The sequence below is a fragment of the Mchenga conophoros genome, linkage group LG14 (assembly GCF_057382185.1).
Source record: "Mchenga conophoros isolate Kocher_MC1m ecotype Shallow Benthic linkage group LG14, M_conophoros_male_GT1.1, whole genome shotgun sequence".
NCBI lineage: Eukaryota > Metazoa > Chordata > Actinopteri > Cichliformes > Cichlidae > Mchenga > Mchenga conophoros.
Window position 1 is genome coordinate 31,806,163 of NC_140539.1, and position 26,347 is coordinate 31,832,509.

Consider the following 26,347-nt stretch of genomic DNA (forward strand, 5'->3'; position numbering starts at 1 on the left):
ATGCCTGGTTTGTGTTACTAAAACAAACATACAATCTTACGTAATGCTCGGCACACCTTTTCATACACATTTTATGCATTTGGCCAGATGCAGTGACAGTGCTGCTGCACTTTATCAGCATGCAGTTTGCAGTTGGTATTTTGTTGTTAAACATTTCGTGTGTTGGAAACTAGGGCACCTGGTTTTTATTACTTTATTCTACATGAGTTCCTATTGTTGATTTCTAGAAACTGGATTTGTTTAGGTCATAAAGACTTGAACAGTTTGTATGTTAGCATGCACTTATTTTCATTTCTGTTTAGCTGCTTTGTTTTTGCTTTATTGTTGATTTCCACCTTGTTTGTGCTTAAAGGCAGCCATTCAGCAACAACGCTGTGATTAATCTTAATGTCTGCAAGATGTCTACCGTCTAAAAGTGGGTGCTGTAATCATCTGCCCACTGACCCCATGATGCTCATATGCGGGCCTCTGTACGGCCCTTGTGTATGATAAGTAATTTCAAATCTCAGATTGAATGAACTCGACTCTCTCCCACGTGTCATGTGATCTGGGAGTAGGAGTACACCAAAGCACAAAACAAAGGAAATGCAAGAATCGAGGGCATATTGCAGGTTTGGGGGTGTTGGTAATCAAATGCTGTTGGTGAGGCCTGTGATGAAATTAGGTGATGTTGCCTAAATAAGGGATGAAGGGTTCATAATTGCCAGTCTTAGAGATCTGAGGTACCGGGTGCCAACTGTCAGAGCAGGGCTAATGATGACAAATGTCTTTCTATGCAGATTGCTGCAGAAGCACCAGTGTGCAGCTGAGAAAGAACAAGAAAAGAAAAATGCAGAGGGACTAACAAGAGAAAGCTTGTGTGCTCATACTTAATGACCTACATGGAAATAAACCTGCATAACTGATGGGCCTTCTTTGAAAGTGCTAAAGCTTGAAGCTGTTTAAAGTTACCCCTACAGTACCTTGTGCATGGCTGTTATTAATAGGCATTATTCCCCGTGAGTGCGAAGAATCAGTGATATCTGCACCTCTATCTGATGCAGTGAACGCGAAGTCTGAAGTTACATTTGCTTACAAGCTTGTCAAGATGATTTGACAATAAAAATTATGTCATGTTTTAGCTCTATATTTAGCCAAATAATCCATCAGTGCCAGAGGAGAAGACATGAAAGCAAGGCTCAGCATTGCCTTTGTGTAGCTTTCCTCATTAGCGGTTCTTTAGCTGATGCTTTGGTTGTTGTTGTGCAATGCAGCAAAATGTAATTTTTTAAAAAGTGACTTGGCTCGTTACACCGTGGTTCAGTTAGAGCAGAACAAGCTGTTCCTGGATAACAAACTGTTGTTAACTTAGCTTTATTTCTTTCTTTCTTAAAATTGCGCTTAATTTTAACCACTTTTTGTAGCAGAGAGCCATAAATCTGATTTCACTTACTGTGACGTAAGGCTCATGCTAATAAAAGAGCAAGCCCAAAGTGCTGCATGGCCAGATTTCCCCAATTTGTTGCATGAATGGCTTTTGAAAGGGGTCCGTCTTTGTACAAAGGGACTCTCGTCTTTGTTTGGTTTCGCCCCATCTGTGTCATCTGGTGGTCTGTGCAAGAGGGTGGTGTCTCGGGGTGCTCCCCAGCGGCGTTGCCAGTTGTTTTATGGACTCGTTGGAGTGGTGCAGGGAGTTCATAAGTTGGCTGGGCCATTGTGTGCTGAGCCCAGCTGACACGTGTGAATTGACTCCAGCATATTGACAGATCATTTCCATTAATGAATCGAGGAGTCTGCCTTGTTTCACTCTGTGATTTATGCCCTTGCTTCATCATCCTCAGAGCTCTGGGTTAAATAACAACCCCCTGAAAGACTCAAGCACTAATTGCTGGATGAAGTGAGTTTGCTTTGTTCAGTAGTTTTAAGTATGCCTAGATGTTCTGTAAGTCATATATAAATATTTTATATATTAAATTAAAATTACAACACAGTGAAAAAATCTGAATAATAAATACAATGTCAGTAAATGCAGTTTTTTGAATCAGTTTTGTTTAAAGGCCGTAAAACAAACCAGAATAATGGTGTGATGTGCGGTCACTTATTAACAAGTGTCAGTAAACAGCAAAGTTTCCATTCATCAAAGACCTAGCAGTTTTCTCTCAAGGGTGGCTGGTCTTTTTCTTGATTTGATATTGAGATGCTTTTGTTTGCAACTGCTGGCGTTTCATGAGCTCTACCCTGATCCTCCATGGCGACCATCCAGCTTGTTCAAAGCAACAGCCATGCACTGCTGATAGCACTGGCCTCAGCCTGGCCTGTCACCCCCACCGCTGCTGCCACATGGAAGGCACATTTGCTCGCCACCATTTTATGCTGCTGTCACCCTCCCTTCAAGAGCAAGGGGAAAGAGGGGAGGTGAAAAGGAGAGGAGGGAAAGAGGGAGGCTCACCCTGAGCGGATGCTAGACAAAGATGGCAGCAGAGACATTTTGTCTACTTTCATTAGTTCTGGTGGTGGTGAGCTCTGCTGAATATTAGCCTGTTACTGGCAAAGGCACACATTGTGGAGCACAGACGGCGAGTATGTCACAATCGAATCTACCCCACCTCATTTCCATCTTCCTCACCCAAAAAGTGGGACATATGGGGCCGGATGCCAATTGCTTATTTTATACGGTAATTAACATCCCTTAAACCATGTTACGTGGTAGGTGTGACAAAGTTTATCTCACCAATTTGCATATATACCCCCAATAAGGTGCAATATTTTAAGATCCTGACTGACTACAAAGGCTTATGTGCTACATGTTATTAAGAAATAAAGAATATTAGCATTACTCGCCTTCACTCATGTTTAATAGTTTTGTTGCGGCACTGTCACATTCAGCTAAACTCAGAACCATCCTAAATCTGTGCTGTCATTTCCTTGAGTATCTGCTATCTGGTATCTGTCAGCTTAAATTGGGACCCTACCTAAACCCATATGCACTTGGATCTGTTGGACTGTGTGTATGTTTTTAATATTTTTCTTTAAAAGGGTCAGTGTGTGAAGGACAGCTGCGATATGTTTGGACGCTCCTGTAATGAACTTGATTGTTTTCTGTTGTTTGTGATCTGCATGGCTTTATTAATTGCTAGAAAAATTAGTTTTGGAGTTCAGCCAAAACACAGATATTTCATCTGGTTTCCTGCTTTGCACCATGTGCCTGATTCTTTTGTTTACTTTTATAACAAAATTTGCAGAGATACTCCCAGATTTGTGCCGGTGTGTATGTGAAGATGTATCTGAATGTTGCTTTGTCCTGCTGGGCTTTTATCTGTTGGACTCATTATTGTAGTCATCTCACTGGGCTCTATTAGAGAAGCTCGGGAGATGGGGTCGCCATGAAAGAGTCATGATGGACGAAGAAGTGCTGATGTGCAGGTTCCTGCCTTCAGGCTTTCACCTGCTTAGAAACAGCCTCAAGGCAAAAAAGAAAAAAAATGACTGGCCTCTCAGTCCAGCCAATAAAAGATTGAAGACCTAAAGTCAGGACTTTTTTAAGGTTGTTTACAGTTAAATGTATCTAAAATTTATAGTGAAACAAAATGTCAAAGTTAACTAATTAGTCAATGGTTTTTCTGTGCGTCTTTCAAACGATTTACAAAAAAAAACGAGTCGAAAAGGTGGGTAAGAGTACCAGAAAGACGGATAAAGTTATGCTGTTCTACCTCGTTAAATTTCAAACGATTTTATTAGAGTGTCAATTCTGTGGTCTTGGCAGGGCTTGGGAGGTGTCTGAGCAGGGAGTGCAGTGGCAGGGAGTGAGCATGTCGGCTGTTGACACCATCTAACGAAGGGGGGGATTAGGAGTTTACAGAGGCAGTAATATGATAGGTCAAAAAGAGGAGGCACTCCTCCACAGCACTTGGCTCTGTAATGAATGATTGACTGGAAAAGGAGAAGCTGCCACTCGCTGGCTGAGTGCTCATCTTGACGCCTGCCGCACCGCTCCACGGCTCCCCTTGATCACGTTTCGCTGCTCCTTTCTCATCTAAGGAACCAGTCTGCAGGGAAAAGCTGCTTTTCCCTCTTATTTTTCTCTCTAATTTACACATTTAAGACATTTTTGTTTGCTTATTTGCAATTCCTTTTTTTGTCAGTGAGCCTCCCTCTATCAGTCCTACTCCCAGCCCTAAAACCAGCCCCCCACCAACCAACACACACGCGCACACAACCTTCCCTTTCTCTTGTGTTTGCCTCGAGGCAATGAACTAATTTCAGGTTCCATAATTGCAGTGTGTTGTACACCTGTCTGCTATTAATTCTCCCCTGTCTCTTATTCTTTTTCTTAATGAGATATTATTGTAATTATTGTCATTATGCTGTTTTTCATAATGAACTTGATTGATGTTGTTGTTATGGAACTATTTATTCTCTATAATTAGTGTAAATGTGGAGGGAACCTCTGTAGGCACTGATAGTCCAGCACTCCAGGTATGAGTAAACTTGTCAGCTGGACTCCAGAGTTCCCACTTAGTCCACAGTTTGTCCTGGATATAAACATGAGAGTGAAGTAGCCTGGTCACTAGTGAATAGGGCCCTGCTTGTAGCCATTTTAAAACCATTACAACAATGAAAGGCTTTACAATGGGCATCCCTGAGCTTTGTTTCAGCCTGTCACTTGCACCCTGTGAAAATCAAATAGTGCTCTGAACATCGTGAAAAAAAAGGTGAATAAGGTTTTGCCTATACTCCTATTTAAAAAAAATCTGCTTGTGTTTTGAAAAGGAAAAAAAAGGTTTTCAGTGACACGAGTTTGAATGTTATTGTTGAAGGAGCAAACTACTGGAAGGAATGTTAAAGAAAATCTCAGCTGAATGAACAATGTTGAATTTTTTTTTCTTAGTGGCTCTCAATCCAATTAGGAGTTTAATAAGGGTCATGCATAGGGACTTCACGCTGCAGGTTGGTTTCTTTAAGGGTGCTTTCAGGGAGTAGGCTGGGGCTGAAGTTCCTGAAGGTCCTGACTGAAGGCTGGTCTCTTTAATGTGAAGCGAGGGGTCCTGTGCCCTGGTGAGTCATTGAAGCTGTTTGGGGAGCGCAGATGATACTTTCCATAATTGTGAAGCCTAGATTGTCGGATAATCTGACACTGTGGTTACAGTGGTTTCTCAGGTGGTACCAATTACCTGATCTCTCACACGTCTGCTTCTCCTTCTCATATGCTGCACTCCTGCTGTTTCATTTACCTTGAAATGTAAGAAGATTTATTTTTTCTGTATAATAGCCTGTTTATAAGTTAATATTTTCCCTGATTAAAAATCTTTGAGTCAAATCTAAACAGCTCTTGAACTAGTTGTTACTGTTTTCAGGTTGAGTTTCATACTTGGAAAACGGGAACCTTCTTGAAAACTTGAATTTGAGTGAAGATGAGGAAAAGCTATATGGATCTTTAGTTGGGACTTAGTTGATCTTTAATCCCCCCCCCCCTCCCTCCCAAGAGAAAAAGTGGGCAGGAGGGCCCTAAAAGTGGACTTGTCCAGCCTTTGTGGGTTTGTTCACATGCTGCTGTGCTTTGAGTGTCTGACAGCCGTTTAACTCCACACGACCTGTTTCTCAAGTGCCATCGTTCGGTTGCTCTTGAATCCTTTTAGGAGCCATAATTACAATTCATGCACTCCCCGCGCTTCTTTGAAGAAGCATTCAGAGAGCAAAGCAGGGTGCAGAAAGCCTGAGAGAAAGCCAGCAGTAGCAGCTCTTCTCCAGTGCGAAAACACTGAAACTATCAGCAAAATGCTTACACCGCTATGTGAAACTGCAGGATGAATTTGTATAATATGCAGTTTTGTAAAGTAACAAATAACTGGGTAAAACAAGGGTAAATGGTGTAAAATGTGTATAGAAGTAAACATTTTCTCCTGCTAAGAAATAGTAAGAAGCAAGTCTAAAATATACATTTCAGAGGACAAATTTCATCAAACTGCCATTCTTTCAAGTATGCAAACAACTTGTGAATTGTGTTACAAGTGAAGTGAAGCACATTCAATGACTTTCAAAGGGAAAGAGAAGAAAGGGTAAGCTTAATGCCTAATAGGTGCTTTAGTAATTTCTGAGTTTTCATAGCTTAATCCGTTCTGAAAAGCTCAGCAGAAGAAAGGCTGCAAATGGCCCTCAGCATTAATTTGATGTGACTTCTGTACAATAAGGGCTGTGGATCCCAGAAGCCCATTTTCAAGCTTACCTTCTTTCATCATCCTCAGCCTTTGGAACTTTTACCTAAATGTTTCATGAAACTAAGGCTGTAAGCCTCTTTGGTATTCTGTCTTTATAACACATGGTTTAAGACTATTATTACACCGTGTTCAAGGCAGAGGAACACATACAAACAGTGAAGCTGCCTCTCTATTGTGTGGAATTCAAATTGATTTGGTACAATTGGGAGAGCATTTGTATTAAAACACACATATCGTATGGCTCATTTCCCCTCTTTCTTTGTGGATTTTTACAAATGCAAATGAGTTGGTTTCCCATCAGTCTTTGTACAATTAAGTATGCTTTTTGGTTCTCTGAGTATTATTTCCAGATGAAATAATGTGTCTTTTATTTCCTTTTAGATTTCAAAATGCAATTTCCCTAGGAAAACATTTGAACACATAGCTAAACCTCACAGTGCTTCATTACTCACATTTCGTCCTGATATTTTTCGAAAATTAAAAGTCAAAATCACAAAATTCAAAGTTACATTTTCCTTGTTGTCTGCTTTTTGATGCCATTCTTAGTAACTCCCAACCCCTTCTGTTTCTGTAAAAATCTCATGAACTATGGTACCTCTCTGAGATTCTTTTTTTTTCCATGCAAAGAGTCAAAGCAGGAGGAGAAAGATTTGGTTTGTTATCAAAGAACCTTGTGATGATGTGCCCCAGGAAAGTGCAGTCTGCATTTCACAGTTTCTATGCTGTGGATGCTTTGTAGCAGTCTCTCCCATTATAAAAATAACATCAGTTAAATTGATACATGTTCAAAGCTTATTTAAAAAATCTGCTTTATTTTCTTGAGATTCTTTTGTTTACGCAGAATTGAGGAAAGCCAGCAAGGGACACACTGGGTGGGTCAATGACCCTGGAGAAAACAGCTTGCATTAATATGGTCTAATCCAGTGTAATTAGTCAAATTACAGCACGCCAAGCAGCTTGTCAGGGGCTGTCGGCTTTGGCAGGCACGAGAGATGGCGTGGAGTCCCACTGGACAGCAGAGGGACCTCAAAAGCTCTGCGAAGCTGCCCTACTGCACTTACTTTTACTAATTTTACCTCATTTTCCTCTTCACCCTGTCATTTTTTTCTACTCTTGACAAAAAATGGAAAGAGCTCTTCAGTCAGGCTACAATGTTTTCACCTTTCCCTGTGTTGTCTCCCACACCCCCAGGCTGCTAGCTTGGCTTACTGCCTGGCTGCTAAGGTGGATCAAAATGATAGGAGGATTCACAGCACAGGCTACAGAAAGTCAGAGTAATTATATCAGCGCTGCACTCCTCCTACGTGATTTTATGAGGGAGTCAGATGCACGCTAACTAGTGCTGCTAAGAACCATGGACACGGCTAAGACACTTCCTCGTGTTGAAGGATTAGCATTGGTAAAAAGATTTAAACTATATAATTACATGAGGATAAAGTACAAATTATCTAGTGCACTCAACAGCCAGATTATCATCCCTTGCAAGTCCCGTTCAGCCCCAAGGGGTGAGCCTGGATGACAAAGGCCCTCATTAGCATAAATTTACAAGCCCTCTCGTTCAGAGAAGCCGATAAGAACCTGTACCACCTTTGCTTTGGCCCTGAATGGCTTGTTGTGCTTTTGGCAATGACAGATAAGTCAGGGTAATTCCACTTTATGGCTGAAAAAATGATGCTCCAGATTCTGGCTGCATCCCGAAGGTGTCACCCGCGATAATCCTCAAACAGCGTCCAGCAGAAAGGGGGCTGTGTGTTTTCCAGATGATATACTGCGAATGACAGAAAGAATTATATGAAGGAGGACGAATCTGTAACATATTATTAAGCAATTCCCTGTGAATAAGGGGGATAAAAGGATAATGGATGAGGGTGTCATTATTACCTTGGTGCCAAGGGAAGCGCCAAAGCAAAGGTAGAAAGACAAGATTAATTGAGGACGAGTGAGGCGCTCATTGCTCATCAGGCCCTCTTGTCTAACCACTTGCTCTTTCTGTCCCTCTTCTCCTCTGTCTCTGCCTCTCCATCCTCATCTTATTCTTTTCTTTTTCTCTGTCTTGCTCTGAGCCTCTATTCCTCCCACACATAACCAAAAAAAAAAGAAAGAAAGAAAGGAAAATAAGAGGAAAAGAAAAGTAGAATTTAAAGCGATCAGCTTGGCAGTCTCAGTGGCAGCCAGATGAAGCTGGTACCCAGGCCAGGAAGATTTCAGTCATCTTAAGGCTGACAAGTCCCTGAAAACGTCCCATTAGGAAAAGCTTGCTGAAAAGACCCAACACCAAATGACTGCATCCCTTCTCTCAAGCTCCTTAGTGAAACCATCCCCAAAGCTTTTTATCTGGATGATGTGCTGACTAAGTATGTTTGTGGATGTGGCTATGGGTGGCTCACCATTTGACCGTGATCATTTTCCATACGAAGCTTTAAATGTTGTATTCTATCGTTTGCTTGCTCACAAACAAACCCAGGAAATTAAATGTTTTGCTCATAAATTACAATCATGTAGGCAGTAAACATATTTCATAGAAAATTCTTAAGCACATTTTTTTCATTATAGTAACACTTGTACAAAGATAACTCATGTTAGCTTGAATGCTAAATTACAGCCTGATCTGCTTTTTGAAAGAAATGAGAGGTCTGTCCTTTGATTTCCAAAGAGTGCAAGCATTTTGTTTTCAAACTTGCTCCCTCCTACACATGTTCCAAACTTTTGATAGTCTCCTAACAAACTGAACCCTGATATAAAATGAAATTAGACAATAAGAATATGATCCACAAAACTGTGATTTTTATTTTTATTGCATTCATTTTATTTATTTATTTTTTAAATATTGTATTCCCACTTTGTAGTCTTGAATAAAAGTAGCAAAAGTGTAAACATGGCGTCACCATCAGGCTTCAATCACAAGGCATCCAACTAGATCTAAAATCTAAAAAGAAACAACACTATATTTAAACGTATATGTAATTTAAAGAGGGCTCATACACTTTAGAATGATTTGTTTCTTATAACCGCCAAACCTTCTGGTGGCTTGATGCCAGACTTTCTATCACTGCTGCAGAGAACCACAAGCCTAAGTTACTCTTTTTTTTTCTTTACCCATTGGATTTCTTGGGGCTTTATGTTTCCACATAGGCTGAGCTTTTACTCTTTAAGACACGATTGCATATTGCACCAGGGGCTCCTCCCACCTGTCCTACCATGGCAGCGTTGAAGACAGCACTGCAGGGTCTGCTAATCTGCGTGAAATACTATCTCTGACATGAATGTTATTGACAAACTTGGCTGGACATTTTGGGCAGTGAACTGCCAGCATATTTAATGCATATTCATCTCCTTTATCCCACTGGTCTTGCCAGAGCACCAGAGCTGTGTCATCTTGCCACACTCCAGCTACCACCCAAATGTATAGTGACACTGATTATGCAAATCTGTATCTTGTTTTCTCCCAATACCTGCATTAGAAGCCTGCTACTTTATTGAAGTTGAGATACGGGTCTCTCGGAGAGGCAATACGTGGATTTTTTTTCTCTCTTTCGCTCTTTTTCTTTTTTAATAATCTGGGGGAATCTTTTACATTTTTTGTATTTCTACACTTCATAACAGTTGTCACATTAAGGACAGATCAGATAAAAACATGCTTTGATGCTCAGGCATATATTATGAATCTTTGCAGGATGTAAAAGGGATTAAAGTTAAAATAAAAACGTGGAGTTTGGCTTTGGCTTTGCAAACTTAAAAAAAACTGTCAAAGTTGGGGCTATTTTTTGTGCATATGGTTTTATTCAGGAAATATTTTACATTTCAAACTATTTTGTGTATTCATAGAAACTACTTTCTGCTGATCACAAAGCAACTGTCTGTGATAATGTGTTTTGTGGCTTTTGCATTTTTCGAGTCATTTTTGTTGTTTTGGGTTGGAGGGAAATCTCAGGGGGTGATATTTTGCCATCTAAGCAAGTATGGGAAACATATGTACATGCTAGCTATAACACAGTCTATGCAAGGCTTGCTTTTCTTTTTCACTTTTCTTTTTCCTTTTTAATTTAGATATAGATTAGTGGACGAGTTGGGTAATTTTTTATAAACATTATTTCATTTTTATTGATTTATTTCTTTTTTTGCCCAGTCTTCCATGTTGTCTTAGGCTGGCAATGATCTCCCACTTAACTCAGAGTTGTTCTCTGCTCTCCCTGTTACTAGGCTTCATGCTTTCTCTGTGCCTTCTCTGGCTCCTCAACCTCTTCACAGATTTGGCCCATATTGCCTGGGGTCAGCCATTGAATACAGTATATGCAGTGTGTGCTGATCCTCCAAATTGCCATGTGTGAAATCCATCCCACTTGCTCCTCGGGGAGTAGTCATATCACTCAAAATGAAACTGCCTCTCGTATCCTCCCCTTATTCTTCCACTTCACTGTTCTCTATGGCCGCCTGGGACCATGCAGTTGTGAGGCTTTATAGTGGAAGCCTATTAGACAAATCTGAGAAGAATGCAGCAGAGGTGCTGTGATACCAGGTTGTCAGTATGCTCCACAGTCTCATATAAATATATCAGTCATGCTGGCTTGGAGGTCTCACTGAATTATAATATTTTCCTATTTTGGTGTAAATGGAGTGGAGGGGGGTGTAGATTGTTCCGTATGGGAGAAAATTGCATCAGGTTTTAAAGAAAATGCTTCGTTAGATTTATTAATAACATCTGTCATTGTGTCTCAGTCAATGTGGGGGTAAAGCTATTCGGAAGTCAAATATGATTAGAATCTATTTCCATACATGGAGTGGCTTCTTGACGCTTATAAACATGATGTGCTCCGTGTGAGCATCTGCACATTATTATATATGAGTTTCAGCCTAAACACTGGTGTCACCTGTGCCTCTCCTCATCTCATCTGTCAAAATATTTTCTTTTTTTCTCCTATGATGTTCTGCGTGCAGAACGCGGCCTGCCCTCTGTCACATCAGGGAAACCAGAGAGAAGGAATAACGTAAAACAAGCAGAGAGTTGTTAAATTGCATTATGGCTATTATACAGGATAGGGATATATGCTGCAGCTGGTAAAGTAGCGCATGCGCCTGTGCCTCCTAATGAGCCTGCATGGAGGGACCTGTGTGGAAACAAAAGGCTGTGCTTGTCGGCCACACCAGACCCCTTCACCCACCCTCTCACCGCTCCCCCAGCCCTGAGCGTGACAGACCAAGAGCAGAGCGCCGGTCCCTTCCTGGTGGCGTGATTAGATTGGGGCCGAAGTCTCCAGCTGGCAGGCCTGTCTGTGACTGGAGGCGGCCGTCCCCAGCGCTTGTCACTGGCTGACACCTCTGACAGGCAGGGGACAGCTTCAGCAGACAGGTTCATTAAATGGCATTTTTTACAGCTGGGCCTCCAAAAATGAGGGCTGGGCTTTGTCAAATCCCCAAGTCTACAGGGGCCCCTGCGTGTTGGTTTAGACCAAAGCTTTGTTGTTATGACAAATTTTTTGATCTGGGCCGTTTGAAATCGGCTCTTTTTTTCTCCTCTTTAGCCTCTCTTTTGTTGACAGCTGGCCCTTTGCCCTGTATTTTGTCATGGCAGCAAAATGTTTGCGTTAGCTGGTTAACCAAAAACAGCCCGCGCTAAAATATTTCATTGAAAACCAATTTTGAGACCGAATATTACAGCTGTTTATGTTTCAATACTTACAAACCTGCATTATGTTTTATTGCTTCCATGGCTGTTATAGTTACAGTATTATTTTATAATGCATGATATAAAGATGGAGAATTCACAAGCTACTGGTAAATTAAAACAAGAAATTAGTTTCACGAATAAAGACTGTACTAAAACTGACAAACCATTCAGAGGCTCTAGACATATGAATAACTTAATTTGTATTCACATAACACCTCACTAGTCTTTTGATGGAGTAAGCTGTTGTAGTCTCCCCATGATGCTTATCTGTATCACTTGCCTTTCAGCATTGCACTCAGAAGACTGCTTCCACAACATCTGGCTACAGAGTGGGAGGGGGCATAAAAGATAACCTGCTTCCCAGTGAACTGCTGCTGGCCTCCAGCTCCTAGTAGTCCTTCCATCGCACCTCCCTTCTTTTCTATCCCCCTCCAGTCAGCACGCTGCCTCCTCAGGGCCGTGCTGTCTCTATGACAACTGTTTGAGTTGGGGGTTGCAGAGGTGTCAAGCAGGGGCATTACTGGTAGGAGAACACCAGAGATGCTGGGCTGCACATCCAGCATCTCCACCTAATCCAATTTTAATTGAGCTCAAGAGATTTTGGATGTGGCACGGAGGTCGGGCATGAGCTATTCCAGGGAGAAATTAAGGGAGCTCGGCTTGTGCTGCACTCTTCCAGCCTGTCACTATTTTAAATGAGCATTAGCATCAGACCTAACCCAGCTCACTGTGATTCTCTCCATCTCTACCCCCACCACCATGACCACACACACGTGTCCGCACACACGCACAGACACACACACACACACACACATACACTGTAGGGCCTCACCCCCTTACTGCCCTGTTAAATCTTTATTCTCTCCCACACACGCACTCTCTGAACTGAACCTATGTGTGATTATAACCTGGGGAGTTGATGAGGTTGCTCCCTGGCTCATACTGTTAGACAAAATTGTTCAGTCAGGGGGAAGTGAGATGGAAGGAGGGAGAAATGTGTGTGAGGGGACCATTCTCACCTGTCAGAACAACTGTCTTGTCTTTCTGTGTGTGGACCTGCAGCCCCCGGTGGTGCTGCATACACTAATGATTCTTTGTCTGCTCTCTCTCTCTTTTTCCTGCCATGATGATTTTTATTGATTATGTATATCCCACTGACCCAGGGGGCTATTTCTTTGACCGCTTGCCTTTCCACCAATGACTCTTTTAAACTAACTCAAAAACTGTGAAACATTCAACAGTCTGTACACAGCTGCATGTTTTGTACCAATTGTGCCTTGTAATGTGTTATACAGTCTCACTAATTCTTAGCTACAAGTTGAAAAAAGGAATGAAAGAACTGATACTGGTGTGATATTGAGGCCTCTCCTTTGCCTTGGTTTGGTGAAGCTCCAAGTCCCAATTACATCAGGGTGCTTTGACCCTGTTATACCTGCCTGCAAGCCTAGTTAAGCATTCTTCTTAGCAGCCTAATGGGTAGAGGGATTAGTTTGCAAGTAGCAGGCAAAGGTTTCCTGTCTCAATAATTGTATTTGTGGTGCCCATGAAAATAGGTTTCCACTAAAAATACCCCCCAAAACAAAACAGTGTGTACAGTAATGTTTTACTCAGGTTTGTTTTCCTGTCAGTGCTCTGTTACAGTCTCCTCACAGCTTTGACACCTTTCATCATATCTGCAACGTACTGCATTCCGATCCTTTGGTTGCTAAATAAAGACATCAGTAGTCTATTTCACTCTTCATCTGACATTATATTTTGATTTATACAGCTACAATAACCACAGGACATTTTTTTCTCTTCTCTTGTTCACCTTGTAGGTCTTACCATACACTGAGGGCTTGCATGGGAAGTGGATGTTCAGTGAAATTCGCGCAGTCTTCACTAGACGTTATCTCCTGCAGAACACAGCGCTGGAGGTCTTTATGGCCAACAGAAGTAAATGCAGTAACAATTTAGAGAATTTAAAATTGAAGTGCTTATTTCCCATTTTTTTAATATAATAAGTGTTATCTTTTACTCTTTGCAGCATCGGTCATGTTCAACTTTCCTGACCAGGCCACAGTAAAGAAAGTCGTTTACAGTCTCCCTCGGGTGGGTGTGGGTACCAGCTATGGACTTCCACAAGCCAGGTAAGTTGAAATAAAGCAATCAAAATGCTGTTAAATGTTTAGAATTATTTTATGGCCTTGTTACCTCATCTGTGCTGTGTGGTGAAGAGTCTGTGCAGTACTGGCCTGCAGTAGAGTCATTTGAAGTCCCATTGCTCCAGTCATTGAAGTGGATGTGCACTGACCCTGACTGAGCTGACCTAATTCTCTGACAGAAGACTCTATACAAGAGGATTGCAGCCAGGCCAATGACCACAGGAAAAAAGATTCCCTTTAGACTCCAATGGTGCTAATAGGCCTTTTTATTTACTGCCGCAAAACTGGCAACTTGTAGGATATTTTGTGCATGTCAAGAAAGGCATCCTGCATTGTAGTTCAGCTTGAATAATTGTGTGATTTAAGGTTTTTTAATTACCAACTGGCATTCACTTAATGTGCTAGAATAAAAGATATACAGCTATGAATACCATTTTGTTATGCATCCTTCATCTCAGTATGTTAATTCTAAAACTGAGTAGTAGTGTTAAGACCTGAGACTGGCTTTTAATGTCATAATGTCACGGTTTGCAGCCAATCCTTTGAATTCAGTTCCATATACAGGTTTTCCGTTGTTGGTTTTTTTTATTTTAAGTTCAAATTTTTAAATAAAATCAAGTTATAAAATATCCATAGCTAGCACTAATCCTGTGGATATTGAGTTATTGTTTAAATGCTTTTTCCAGACGGATCTCCCTGGCCACTCCTCGTCAGCTTTTCAAATCCTCCAACATGACCCAGCGCTGGCAGAGGAGAGAAATCTCCAACTTTGAGTACCTCATGTTTCTCAACACTATATCAGGTAATGTTGTATGTATTGAATTTCTAATGTTGTGCAACTTTGAGATTTCTTTGCTTAAATTGAAAGTAGCAGAAGGTACGGTAATAATATATTCTCTTTTTCTCAGCCATCAGTTAAACAGACAGATTCTGACTTGTTTTCTTCCTTATCCGGACAAAATTTCCAACCGGTGAAATCGCAGAGTTTTAATCTATTATATATGTGAAACTTTCCCCAGTAGAGTCTTATGGCTTTAAGGTTTGCTATCACGATCAATAAACTTTATGTGTCAGTGGTGCTGGAAGCTACTATCAGTAGCCTCAGTTATGTCGTATTTGTTTAAGAATCCATGGTAGTCTTAAGAGGTGCTCAACATTATAAACTTCACTGCTCATGGGAGTATGCTGTTTGAAGCAAAGAGCAGGCGCAGCAGATTTTTCCAGATAATTAGTGCCTGGCTTTGTGAGAGTGTGCACACGTGTGTCTGCGGAGCTGAAAGGTTCTGTTGTCGACTCTCTGATCTGAACTGCAACTAACAGGGAAGGCAAGAGCGACTCTACGCTATTCTGCTCAGAAAGGTGTCATCCTCTCTCTCGCTGCATATTCATGCATATTTATATTTAGCTTGTGCTCGACTTCGATACATTATTGTCAGCTAATTAGATGTAAGGCAGACAGAAAAACATGCCCAAAATTCATTAAAAATCCCTGGTAATGACCTGGGCTGCCAGGGATGTCAGAATAGTGTGGAGCGGTAGACAGGCGGGGGGTGAAATGCTGGGAAGAGGTGCGAACGGGAAATGGTCTTCTAATTAAACACTATTCCACTGTTATTAACATCCTGCCACCCCAGCTCAGGCCTCAGCGCAAGTAGGTCTAACCACAACAATGCCCAACTCATCCTCCACACTCAGCCTGCTGTTTCCTTTTGAGTGCATGGCATTAACCTGGATAATTATGTTCTCTAGATTCCCCCAGACCCTGGTTACTCTGCAGAAGCCTTCTCCATGAGTGCTTGTCAGACGTTTTCACTTGCTTGGCTAGTTTGGGATTTTCTAAGGCCAACCTGCTGCAGAATTGTAACTGATTGACTGGTTCAAGTTGATAATATTTAATAGTTAATCATTAAAAACCTGGGAACAATCTAATTAGACCTAGATGTAGTGAAACATCCTTTATTATTCTTTCCTTATTATTCCCATTTGTGCTTTAGTTGAAAAGTTGACTTTAGTAAATGTGTTTTTCTATTACATGATAGAATGTCATTCTAAAGCAGCAGGGTGCATATGCAAAGATTCAATACCTTGAATTTAGCATTTTGGTCATTCTGTCTTGCACTGAGCGTAACAAGCTGGGTAGTTACCAGCCAGTGATAACAGCTTGGTTGAAAACAGGAAAAAAATAGTAGTGGGCTCTCTAGTGTCTTTCAGTACAAACTTACCCTTAACAAAACAAGTTTGCACTCACTTAGTACTTACAGTAGCTAAATTATAGTAGCACAGTAGCCTTGAATTACACATGACTTTAGGTGTTAATACAATTTAGGGTGATTTATATAAAAACCCAACCTCTAGTATAGAGTAATGTGAAAACCAATGTACACGAAGGTTTGCGGGCATTCATTTAAGCCAAAACGCGTTGGTCAATTATTAAAGTTGTTCATCTTCCCTCAAGTGTTGCTGAAGTTCCTGCTTTGGGCATTCATTTAAGCACAACTTTCTTAAGGCCCCGTCACAGCATTTCAGTCGGGTTAAAGTCTGGACTTTCACTGGGCCATTGCAGCACCTTGATGGTTTTCTTTTTCCGCACTTCTGTTGTAGATTTGCTGCTGTGCTTGGGAGCATCGTCCTGTTCTATGACCCAGTTTTTGACCAAGCTTTAGCTGTCAAACAGATGGACTCACATTTGAATCTATAATATTTTGGTACACAGAGGAGTTCATTGTCCACTGAATAACTGCAAGGTGCCTGGGTCCTGCGGTTGAAAAACAAGTTCAAATCATAACCCCTTCACCAACATGCTGACAGTTGATATGAGATGTTTGTGCAAGCATGCTGTGTTTATTTTTTTGCCAAACATAGCACTGTCCATTATGGCCAAACATACTTACTTTGGTCTGGTCTGTCCAAGGACATTGTTCCAGAAGTCTTGTAGTTTTTTTTATATGCAACCTAGCCATGCTGCCATGTTTTGTTTTGTTTTGTTTGTTTGTTTGTTTGTTTTTTGGGGGGGGAGAGAAGTTCAGAGAGAAGTGGCTTTCTTCGGGTGGTTTTTCCAAAAAAAAAAAAAAAAACTACTTCAGTCTTTTTCTAATTGTTCTGACGTGAACAATAAGATTTAACATGTTATCTGAGGCCCTATGGCGCCTGAAATGAACTCTGACAGTTAATTCCTGTGGAAGCAGTATGGGGTGTACTTTCATACATTGGTTCTGAATTTTGGCTTCATGTTTATTCACTAAATAATGACATTGTAATATGTCATGTGTAGTAGTGTCTTGAAAGGGAAATTAGCTGTAGAGATCAAAACTGTCTGCTTATTTCTGCTGTAGAGTTGGTTATTTTTCAGTCCTGGAATTGTTGCTTCTTTAGTATAGAATGTTTAACTAAAGAAGCTGGAAAATAGTTTGTATTCAATCACTGGACATTTCTAGGAAACATCTTTGTTTGTTTTAATCATATAACGATAGGATATCCTAGGATACCATGGTCTGACACCTTAGAATCTCTTTTGTGCCCTTTTGTTTCATTTTTCCTGGAAAAGAAGTTGTTACATTTTAACTCTCAGTTTACTTTGAGCCAAAGTTTTCAGCATGATTTATCACAAGTAGTAAAAATTCTAGCAAAAAGCAGCCCCATCCCAGTCCTGGATTACAACTGGCCACCACCTGACCTTGCAGCTGTATCAATGTCGTCTTCAAAGGAAAAGTCAAGCGTTACTGACAACATGGTACATGCTTTTGGCTTTTCCAGGTTTCCAAGTTTTCTCATCTGAAAATCATAGTTTCCTTTGAGAACATCTTGTCAATCAGCAATCAGATTTGCTGTGAGATTTCAGGCATTGGAAGTCATGTCCCCAGAAGACATGACTTCTTCCTCCAGAAGAACGTATACCTCTGCAATTACATTTTCTCCTAACTACTTGAAAATGCTTATGTTTTCCATATACTTAAAGACAGGCCTCCTGCAGTTCCCACAGTCTATTAACAAAGGAGACACAGCAGGCAGAGTCATGGGAAACGCAGAATCATTCTCACATTTTCTACCATTAGTGTATGTGTTTTCTTGGCAGACTCTCTGTGAAGTGTGGAAGGAAGTCCGTCTGATTGGGGGCTTGTTGGAATGTTGCATGTTGATCCCCTAAAGTAACTGAAGCCTCAAGTGTATGCTGCCCTGCTTTCAACCTCTCTGTTCGCCTCCAGCCCATCATCACTCACAGTTTTCTGTCTCCTCTGTGTGTTTAGGGAGGACATACAATGATCTGAACCAGTACCCGGTGTTTCCCTGGGTCCTCACCAACTATGACTCGGAGGAGCTGGACTTGACCCTGCCAGCGAACTTCAGAGACCTCTCAAAGGTACAGGGGCCTCTCGGCTGTTCACCTTAAAATGATGGAAAAAAGAGGGGCAAGAAGGGGCAGCTGGATCTAATGGCAGGGGATTTTCTTATTAGGAGTCAGATTGTAAAACAATATGGTATTTACTGGCAAAGGAATCATGTGCTGTCTCTGCACTGAAGTGGAAAATGCTGATTGTAGCATCATGAAATGCACTCCTCTACTTTATACAAGTTTACTCCCTTTTGTTGGGTGCTGCATTGTCTCCACACACAGTTTGTGCTGTGTGCTTTGGATATACCCTTAACATATCTCTGTGGTCTTGCACTAGAGAGGCTTTTACATGTTTTACTACCACAAGTCTAACTCGATGAACTCAGCAAGGCAACACTGAGTTCATCATGGGGCAATCATGGCTCAAGAGTTGGCAGTTCGTCTTGTAATCGGAAGGTTGCCTGTTCGAGCCCCGGCTCCGACAGTTTCGGTCGCTGTGTCCTTGGGCAAGACACTTCACCTGTTGCCTACTGGTGGTGGTCAGAGGGCCCGGCGGCGCCAGTGTCCGGCAGCCTCGCAGCTGTGGCTACAATGTAGCTTGCCATCACCAGTGTGTGAATGTGTGTGTGAATGGGTGGATGACTGAATGTGTAAAACGCTTTGGGATCCTTAGGGACTTAGTACAGCGCTATACAAATACAGGCCATTTACCATCATACACCCAGCATGATCAGCTCATGTTAAGTCATTATCATAAGATAAATTAGAAGTAGTTTTTTGAAATGCATATACAGCATCACAATATGGAAAATGTATACAAAATCAATATATACTGTAAGTTAAATCCAGACTGTCCTTCAACAAATTTGTAGAACAGTCTGCATAACACAAGAGTAAAATCATGACAACTTTATCCTTGGGGGGCTAAATAATGGATGTCTGCACAGTCTTCATACACTCAACACAAACTGTACGATTTCAAGGATATTTTCGTCTAAATTCTGCCATGCAGCAGTTCAAGTTTCTGCGAGTAATATACTTTTATTTTCAAGGTCGATGAACTGATAAGAGAATTCATCAGCACAGTGCCGCAGTGAAAGATGTTCTAAATATGGCTTGTCCAAAAAAGATCAAGCTGAGCAATAGTAAGAGCTCGGGTAACAGTGCCAAATCACAACAGCTATGATACAATGTCCTTAATGCCCTGCAACCCCGATAGATAAAGTTCAGTGTTATGTTTGCTCTGTCTTTGAATGAGGGGGGAAAAAGGCAGCAGAACTGTGGCCTGGTTTATAGGTTTACCCCCTCCCCTTTCTGTCTCTCTTTCTTTCGCTCTCGCTCTCTCGCCCATGCACACTCCAGCTCACTGACCTGAAAACAGTCACATTCCTGTCTGAGCTCTCTCTCTCACTCACTTTATCGCTGCCTCGTTCCCCTCAAAGCACCAACCTAAGCAGCCTAAGAGCCTCATTTTGCCATCTCAGTTCTCAACAGTTTGTATCAATTTTCAGCATTTCAAAGCATCTGTTTTCTGGGTTTTGTGGTGAGAGAGATGGAGGACTTTGAAATAAAACTATGAAACAATCAGTCACAAGTTAAAGTATTGTTAATTTTAAAAAAGAAAGAAAGGTTTTACTCCTCTGGAGAACTAAACAGAAAACATTTTGGACAAACAGTTGTGTGTCTTGTCTTGTTGTTTTCTTTACCTGTGGGGTATCCAGGTGGGATGAAAAAGCCACAGAATGTGTATGCGTGTGTATAGAGATGTGTGTGTCGAGGGGAGTGATCAGGGCTGTGCCATGTGGAACCCTCCTGCCCCGGGGAGACAGTTATGTATTGTAATGTATTCTAGTGACATCCTCCCATGCTGTTTACAGGGCCGAGCTGCCTTCATTAGCATGAGTTCACAGCCTGTGTCTCCTGACAGTTGTCCTTGGAACCCCGGGGCTCTTACCTCCAAAAGTTCACATAAGCTGGTGTAGCAGAGAGGGACGACGGCCCCCACTCTTCTCCTCTCTGTTTCATCTGCCCTTTTTTGTTCATTTATGGATCAGTGGTAGTAGCAGTAGTCTCTGGAGACATTCATTGTATATTAGGTGGTGACTTTCTTCTGTGTTTAGCCAGGGATTTGTACATGTATCAGGAAACTGAGGCTGGATATCATTTCAAATTGTTTTATACAGTACCCATGTTTTGAGTACCATTAAGAATACATTACTAGTTCTTGAGGAATTCAGTCTTTTTCAGATTAATCTGAGTCAGATTTCTGGGTAAGTGTTTGGTAGGTGATGACGCATCAGTCCTGTCACTGGGTCCAAGTCTCTTAACGAGTTGGCTGAGACTCTTGTCTTTTTGTTCTATATTGCTGCATCCCTTGTTTACTGCATATTCATAAATCCTAAAAAAAGGATTTATGAACTTGTTTAGCTTTTATTTTCAGTACTGTTGATGTGTACATACCTTTAAGCTGAGCTCTTCAAATCTCACCATGTACACTACAGCCTCTGGGCTCACATTGCCCCTGTTATATTGACCAATATTTTAACCCTGAAACAATGACTTGCTGTTGAGACAAGTAAAATTTTTGTGTAGAGATTTAAGGATTGTGACTTTTTTAGTAGCAAATATTTTTCCCCACTATTAGTCTGTTTGATCTTCATTTACATCCAAAGTTATAGCAAGGGGGGCATTATTATTATTTTTGCTGTTTTAGAAATACCTCACACAGAATGTGTACATCTTTGCTGGCTAACTCTACCTCAGTGCTAACTTCTATGAGCCCAGTCACACAGGCTGAGGGACCAGTTAGCACACTCTGGCAACTGTGGATTATAAGAGAAAAATGTGTATTTCCTGACCAGCTGGTAAGCGGATGCTGGCTGTCCCCAGGTGAAATTGGTCGCAAATAAATTGCTGCACCAAAAACCTTACTGTGTTGCTAGCAAATTTGCAGACGTGTCTGCAAATTTTCACCAATTACTCATCTCCAATGCAAATTGTGGACAACCTCAGAAATCTAGTGATCAAATCAACAGCACGGAGAGTATGGTGCACTGTATAACGTACCTCATTGTGAGCAGTTTCACCAAAAGACTGCCAGCAACCACTCAACAAGCAGTCAGGGAATACACACTTTTCTAGCGATGTCTGATTGGTTGGCAACCGCCTGGCAATCTCTAGACCTGAGGTAACTAAGGCCTAGTTTCATTCAGCCTTTGCTTTTCCACTGATAGCTGGATGCTATGACTAATGGTGACACCTAGGAGAATAAATATACTGGTGTTTTTATTGAAGGTGAAAAAAGACAGACAGTTTTTAAAGCTCACTGGTATCTAGGGATGGGTATCATTTAGGTTTTATCCGATACCGGTGCCAAATCGGTACTTTTGAAACGGTGCCGGTGCTCAAACGGTGCTCAAACCGGTGCTTAAAGAATGGAGAACACAAAATTGGTCCAAAAACCTCTCATGTTCAGCTGGTTTTTTGTAAAAAGATAACAATGTTAGCCTTTTCTGCAGCTATGGGGCATATATGGTATCACTCTTGGCTGGAAGCAGTGCTTAAACAATGGAAAAAACATAAACTTTGTCCAAAAACCTCTTATGTTCAGCTGTTTCCCTCTTTTTCTTTGGTCATTTTAGCCTTTTTGGCCCGGGTGAAGGGAGTATCTGCCATCAAACAAGAAGACAGCCACATGTAGCTATGATGATGTTTGCTAGTTCACCTTACATGCATTAATGTAATAACGTGGTTAGCCTACTCAACGTAAATTACACACGAACAACATTAAGCTACTCACGCAGAGAAGAACGGCTGCTGCTGCCATCATCATCCGTCATCATTTCTGCTACACTGGCAGGGCTAGGGGCCAGGACTCTCCTCTTCGGGTTTTTGGGGGATGTTGCTAACTCCGGGTCCGATAAGAGGCAACCCACCCGCAGTAGATGCGCTCGTGTGAGGTCTCGCAGCAAGCTATTAAATACGGCGCATTTCTGGGCTTTAAAAAAAAACGCTATGCGTCGCCAGGTGTTTCATCGGATTTGAGGTGTTACCTCCTTTGACAGTATCACAGTATCAGCTTAAAGCACTTGTTGCAGGCTGCTGAGTTTGCATCTTTTGCTGTGAAGTACAGCCAGACTTTTGACCGCTTCGCCTTGGACATTTTTAATCTGTAGCTCTGCTCTAAAAGAACGTACGTACCTGGGCCCGCCTACTATCCTCGGAAACGTAAAATGATTGGCTAGAAGTGTATCACAGCTCAGGGGAAAAAAAGCACCGAAATAAAGCACCGAAATGTGCGCTGCTTTTCGGTCTGGTTACTACCGTTTATGTCAGAACCGGTGCCATCATGGCACCGGACACCGGTACCCATCCCTACTGGTATCTCAGAATTTGTCTGCTTTTGGTAACTGGAAGATCTGGAAAATAGTACATTTAGTTACACTTTGGACAGGCTCTCAGTCTATCACATGAAAAAAAAGAAAAAAAAAGAAAAGAAGAAGAAGCATGTTTTGCTTGTTTTTTATATTGAAGGAATTCAGGCTGTCCCTGAACTTAGCAGATTATACCTCACATTACAGGTTGCAACAAAATGTTCTTTAAATAAAGTTTTTATTTTAACTTGTCTGTTTATTTTTGCCCTGTGGTTTAGTAAAATCAAGTCACCCAATGTAATATCACCTGTCACGTGAGAACTCAGGTTGCATCATTAAAACCCCTGGAGGGTCTTGGGTCGATTTGTGGCTCTAAGCCCAATAGTGTATGCATTTTTCTAGGACCCTCCAGGGGTTAAGAAGACAAACTATCACATCATTACTCTTAGGTTAATACAATATAATTGCAGTACAATTAGGCAACATTAAGGCTTTGTAAATTGCTATTAGATTAGTATTCATAACCTCATAGGGACATTGCACAGTTTGGGAGGTTTTCTTTCTCACAGACGAGTCATACCTGAGACCTGTTTTCCAATTATGTGCAACTGTCACTTGATGGACAGTATTGTCTAAACTGCTCGACATCCGTACTGATCTACTTAATGAGAACCTCCCAAACCTGTACACACCTACATTTCCTGCATTCAGTTAGCTTCAAAGTTCTGCTGAATGCTGTGTCGATTTGCCTCAAGGCCAGAGTTCTGCATATTTGGATGTCAGCTACATTCTCATGCAATGAAGTGTTTCATTAGATTCTAATGATTATTTTTTGACAAAGTGACAAGTAGATGATAGATGTATGGAAACTATCTTCCTCATAGCTGTTAAATGATGTGATGGAAATGTATTTAATTGCATAAGAAAGCAAAGGAAGCAGATGTTGCTCAACATGCTTCTTCTTCACACAGAAAAATTTATTACGTGTATCTTTTGAAAAACATTTTGACAGACATAACAAAAATGTGACACAAGCGCAGATTTTATTCAATTTAAATATATATTTCCACCTTAACAAATTCGGAAAAAAAACCCCTCATGGTCTTGAAAGAGCTATAATATATAGGAGGCTATTTTCTTCCTCTGTGTGCTCAGAATCTCTAACAGAAAAACTTCCAGTAACACAGACACAGCTTGGCTGCTGCAAAGCACTCCCTCCACACTTTTCTCTCTATAATGGAGGCTTCATCACTCACACTTCTGCTCCAGTCAGGCTGTTTGGAGCACATCTGCTTTATCTTGAGTTGGAGCAACTTGATTGCATTAGACTGGAGCTGCATGCAGCCCTGCCTCTGACGAGGCAAGCAAAAATGACTGTGACTTCCCCTGACAGAGCACCACAGCAACATACTGTAATGTAATTTCTTTTGAAATATAAAATGCAATATGCGTCTCTTTGGGAGGTAGCTTAGATATGACCAAACAAATGGAGACACTCTCTGCACACTCACTCACCAATGGCCACGTTCATTTCCTACATCTTTGGAGTGCAACACCACAAATGATCCTGATTAAATCTGAAGTTAAATCCAAGTTTGATCATACTTTGTTCAGCTGCATTTCCCTTGGTCAGGTGTTATAGAAGAAATGAAGTCAGATGGGAGAAAGTGTGGCGTTGTCTGAAGCTGTTGTTTTCATGGTCTTATATCTGTAATCAGTGTGATATGTAATGTAAGGAGAAGGTAAGAGGCTATTATTGTTTGTTGAACAGATGCAAGCAAAGCTTGATTTTTGCTTATCAACAGATGGTGAGTATGACAGGAATAAGCGACCAGTGAAATCCTTTGTATCTTTTCTTACATTACTGGAGACATTGTACATTATGTTGTACAGTTGTTTAAACAGAAAATCAACTTTTTATATTTCCATACATTATTCATTGGCGTATTTCATTCATTCTCCATAACCAGTTTAATTAAACTTCGATTTTTGGGACATAGTTTCAGTTATACATTTTGTCCTTTTGTTTTTTAAGGTTTTAAGGAAATTCTTTTTTTTTACCACAGATCAACCACATAGTTCATTATTCAGATGTATTCAATGTTAGAGGTAAACCTAAACAATCATACTTAGACATCTTTCAATAGACTAGTATGCCTTCTTAATACTGGAACAGGAAACCATGACACCAGGCATTGAGGTGTGTACTATAAGCCTGTAGCAACATGCCCATGCTAATGGGCAAGGCCTGTTGGTGCTCTTGGCAAAAAAAAAACAAAAAACAAAAGGCAGCGGGTGGGGGGGTGGGGGTAGCTGTTGTTCATATGCTAAAAATCGGTCATTTTAGCTCATGGCTAGGTGGTTGGTTGGCAATGTGATGCTATCATAAATTAGATGTTATTGTTGTGAGATAAAATGGATAGAATGATTTTTATAAGCAATTATAGATGTGCTAAAAACTGGTAATTTTACCCCATTGCTAGGTGGATACTTGGCAGCATGATATCTAATATAGATATGAATCTACAGGACCCAAGATGTACCTGTATGCAAAGTTTTGTTGTTCAAATTCATTTGGTCTAGGAAGCATTCACAGACAAATTAAAAAACACACAGAGATTTTATGTATTATAGCAAAAATTTGGACATGTACAGAATTTGGGGTAAACTGGAAGTGTCCTTATTTTTTATGCTTAAATTCCACTGGAACAACTGCATGGGAGCTTCATTGTGTCAGTCCTGCATGCTGTTGTAGCTGAGTGCATTATTTAGGCAAACATGTTATGGATGTAGTCTCTTTTTCAGGCTACCCAGAGTCATTTCAGTACAATGTGTGGACTTAAAGTCACCCTTCATTTTGTCACAAACTGGTTGCGCTCATAGCTTAAAATGAGAACTAATTAGACAAACGTTTCTTTCAATTAGTGTACAGATTTACTCTGTTAATAATCATCTAATTGTAGCTGCAGTTGGATTTTGGTACAACCAGACATGTGCTCATGATTCTTTAAGATGGTGAATCATAATACTCTACAGTGTGGTGCTGATTTTGGAGTAATAAAGTGAGTTTATTAAGCATGAATATAAGATTTCAGTTTACAACCTCATCTTTACAAATAGGTGACCATTGCTTTTGTTACCCTAATATGCAGTCTACACACGGACCACTGTTCAACAACTATACTTTGAATTTATTTACCGAGTTTATTTACTTTTTTGCGTATTTGTCTTACATGTTTCAGATTATCGACTGGATTTTAACACTGAATAACGATACCATTGGATAAATGCAAAATGTACTTTTTAAAGATTCTTTCAATGAAGGGAAAAAAGCTATCTAAAACTACCTGGCCCTATTTGAAGAAGCAATTACCCCCTTGTCCGTAAAAAAAACCCCATCATACCAGCAATCGAACAGGATGGTGGTTGTGTGATGTTCTGCAGATGCATTGCTCCTTCAGGAGATGGACAACTTGCTGTAACTGACGGAATGATGAGGAATTCTGCTCTCAAGTAGAAAATCCTGAAGAAGAATGCCTGGCCATCCATTTGTGTTCTGAAGCTCAATTGCATTTGAATTATGCAGCAGGACAATGATGCGAAACAGAACAGTCCACCTCTAAATGGCTCAAAAAGATCAA

General features: G+C 40.9%; 1 protein-coding gene across 2 annotated transcripts in view; it reads left to right on the forward strand.

The window, feature by feature from the left end:
- nbeab (neurobeachin b) overlaps window positions 1-26,347 on the forward strand; it is a 213,630-nt gene that overhangs the window by 157,406 nt on the left and 29,877 nt on the right. For both annotated transcript variants that reach the window (XM_085243955.1, XM_085243956.1), the window contains exons 40-43: window positions 13,677-13,794; window positions 13,886-13,988; window positions 14,690-14,805; window positions 18,248-18,360. In XM_085243955.1, coding sequence (XP_085100081.1) covers window positions 13,677-13,794; window positions 13,886-13,988; window positions 14,690-14,805; window positions 18,248-18,360 — 450 coding nt within the window. The remainder of the gene's footprint in view (window positions 1-13,676; window positions 13,795-13,885; window positions 13,989-14,689; window positions 14,806-18,247; window positions 18,361-26,347) is intronic.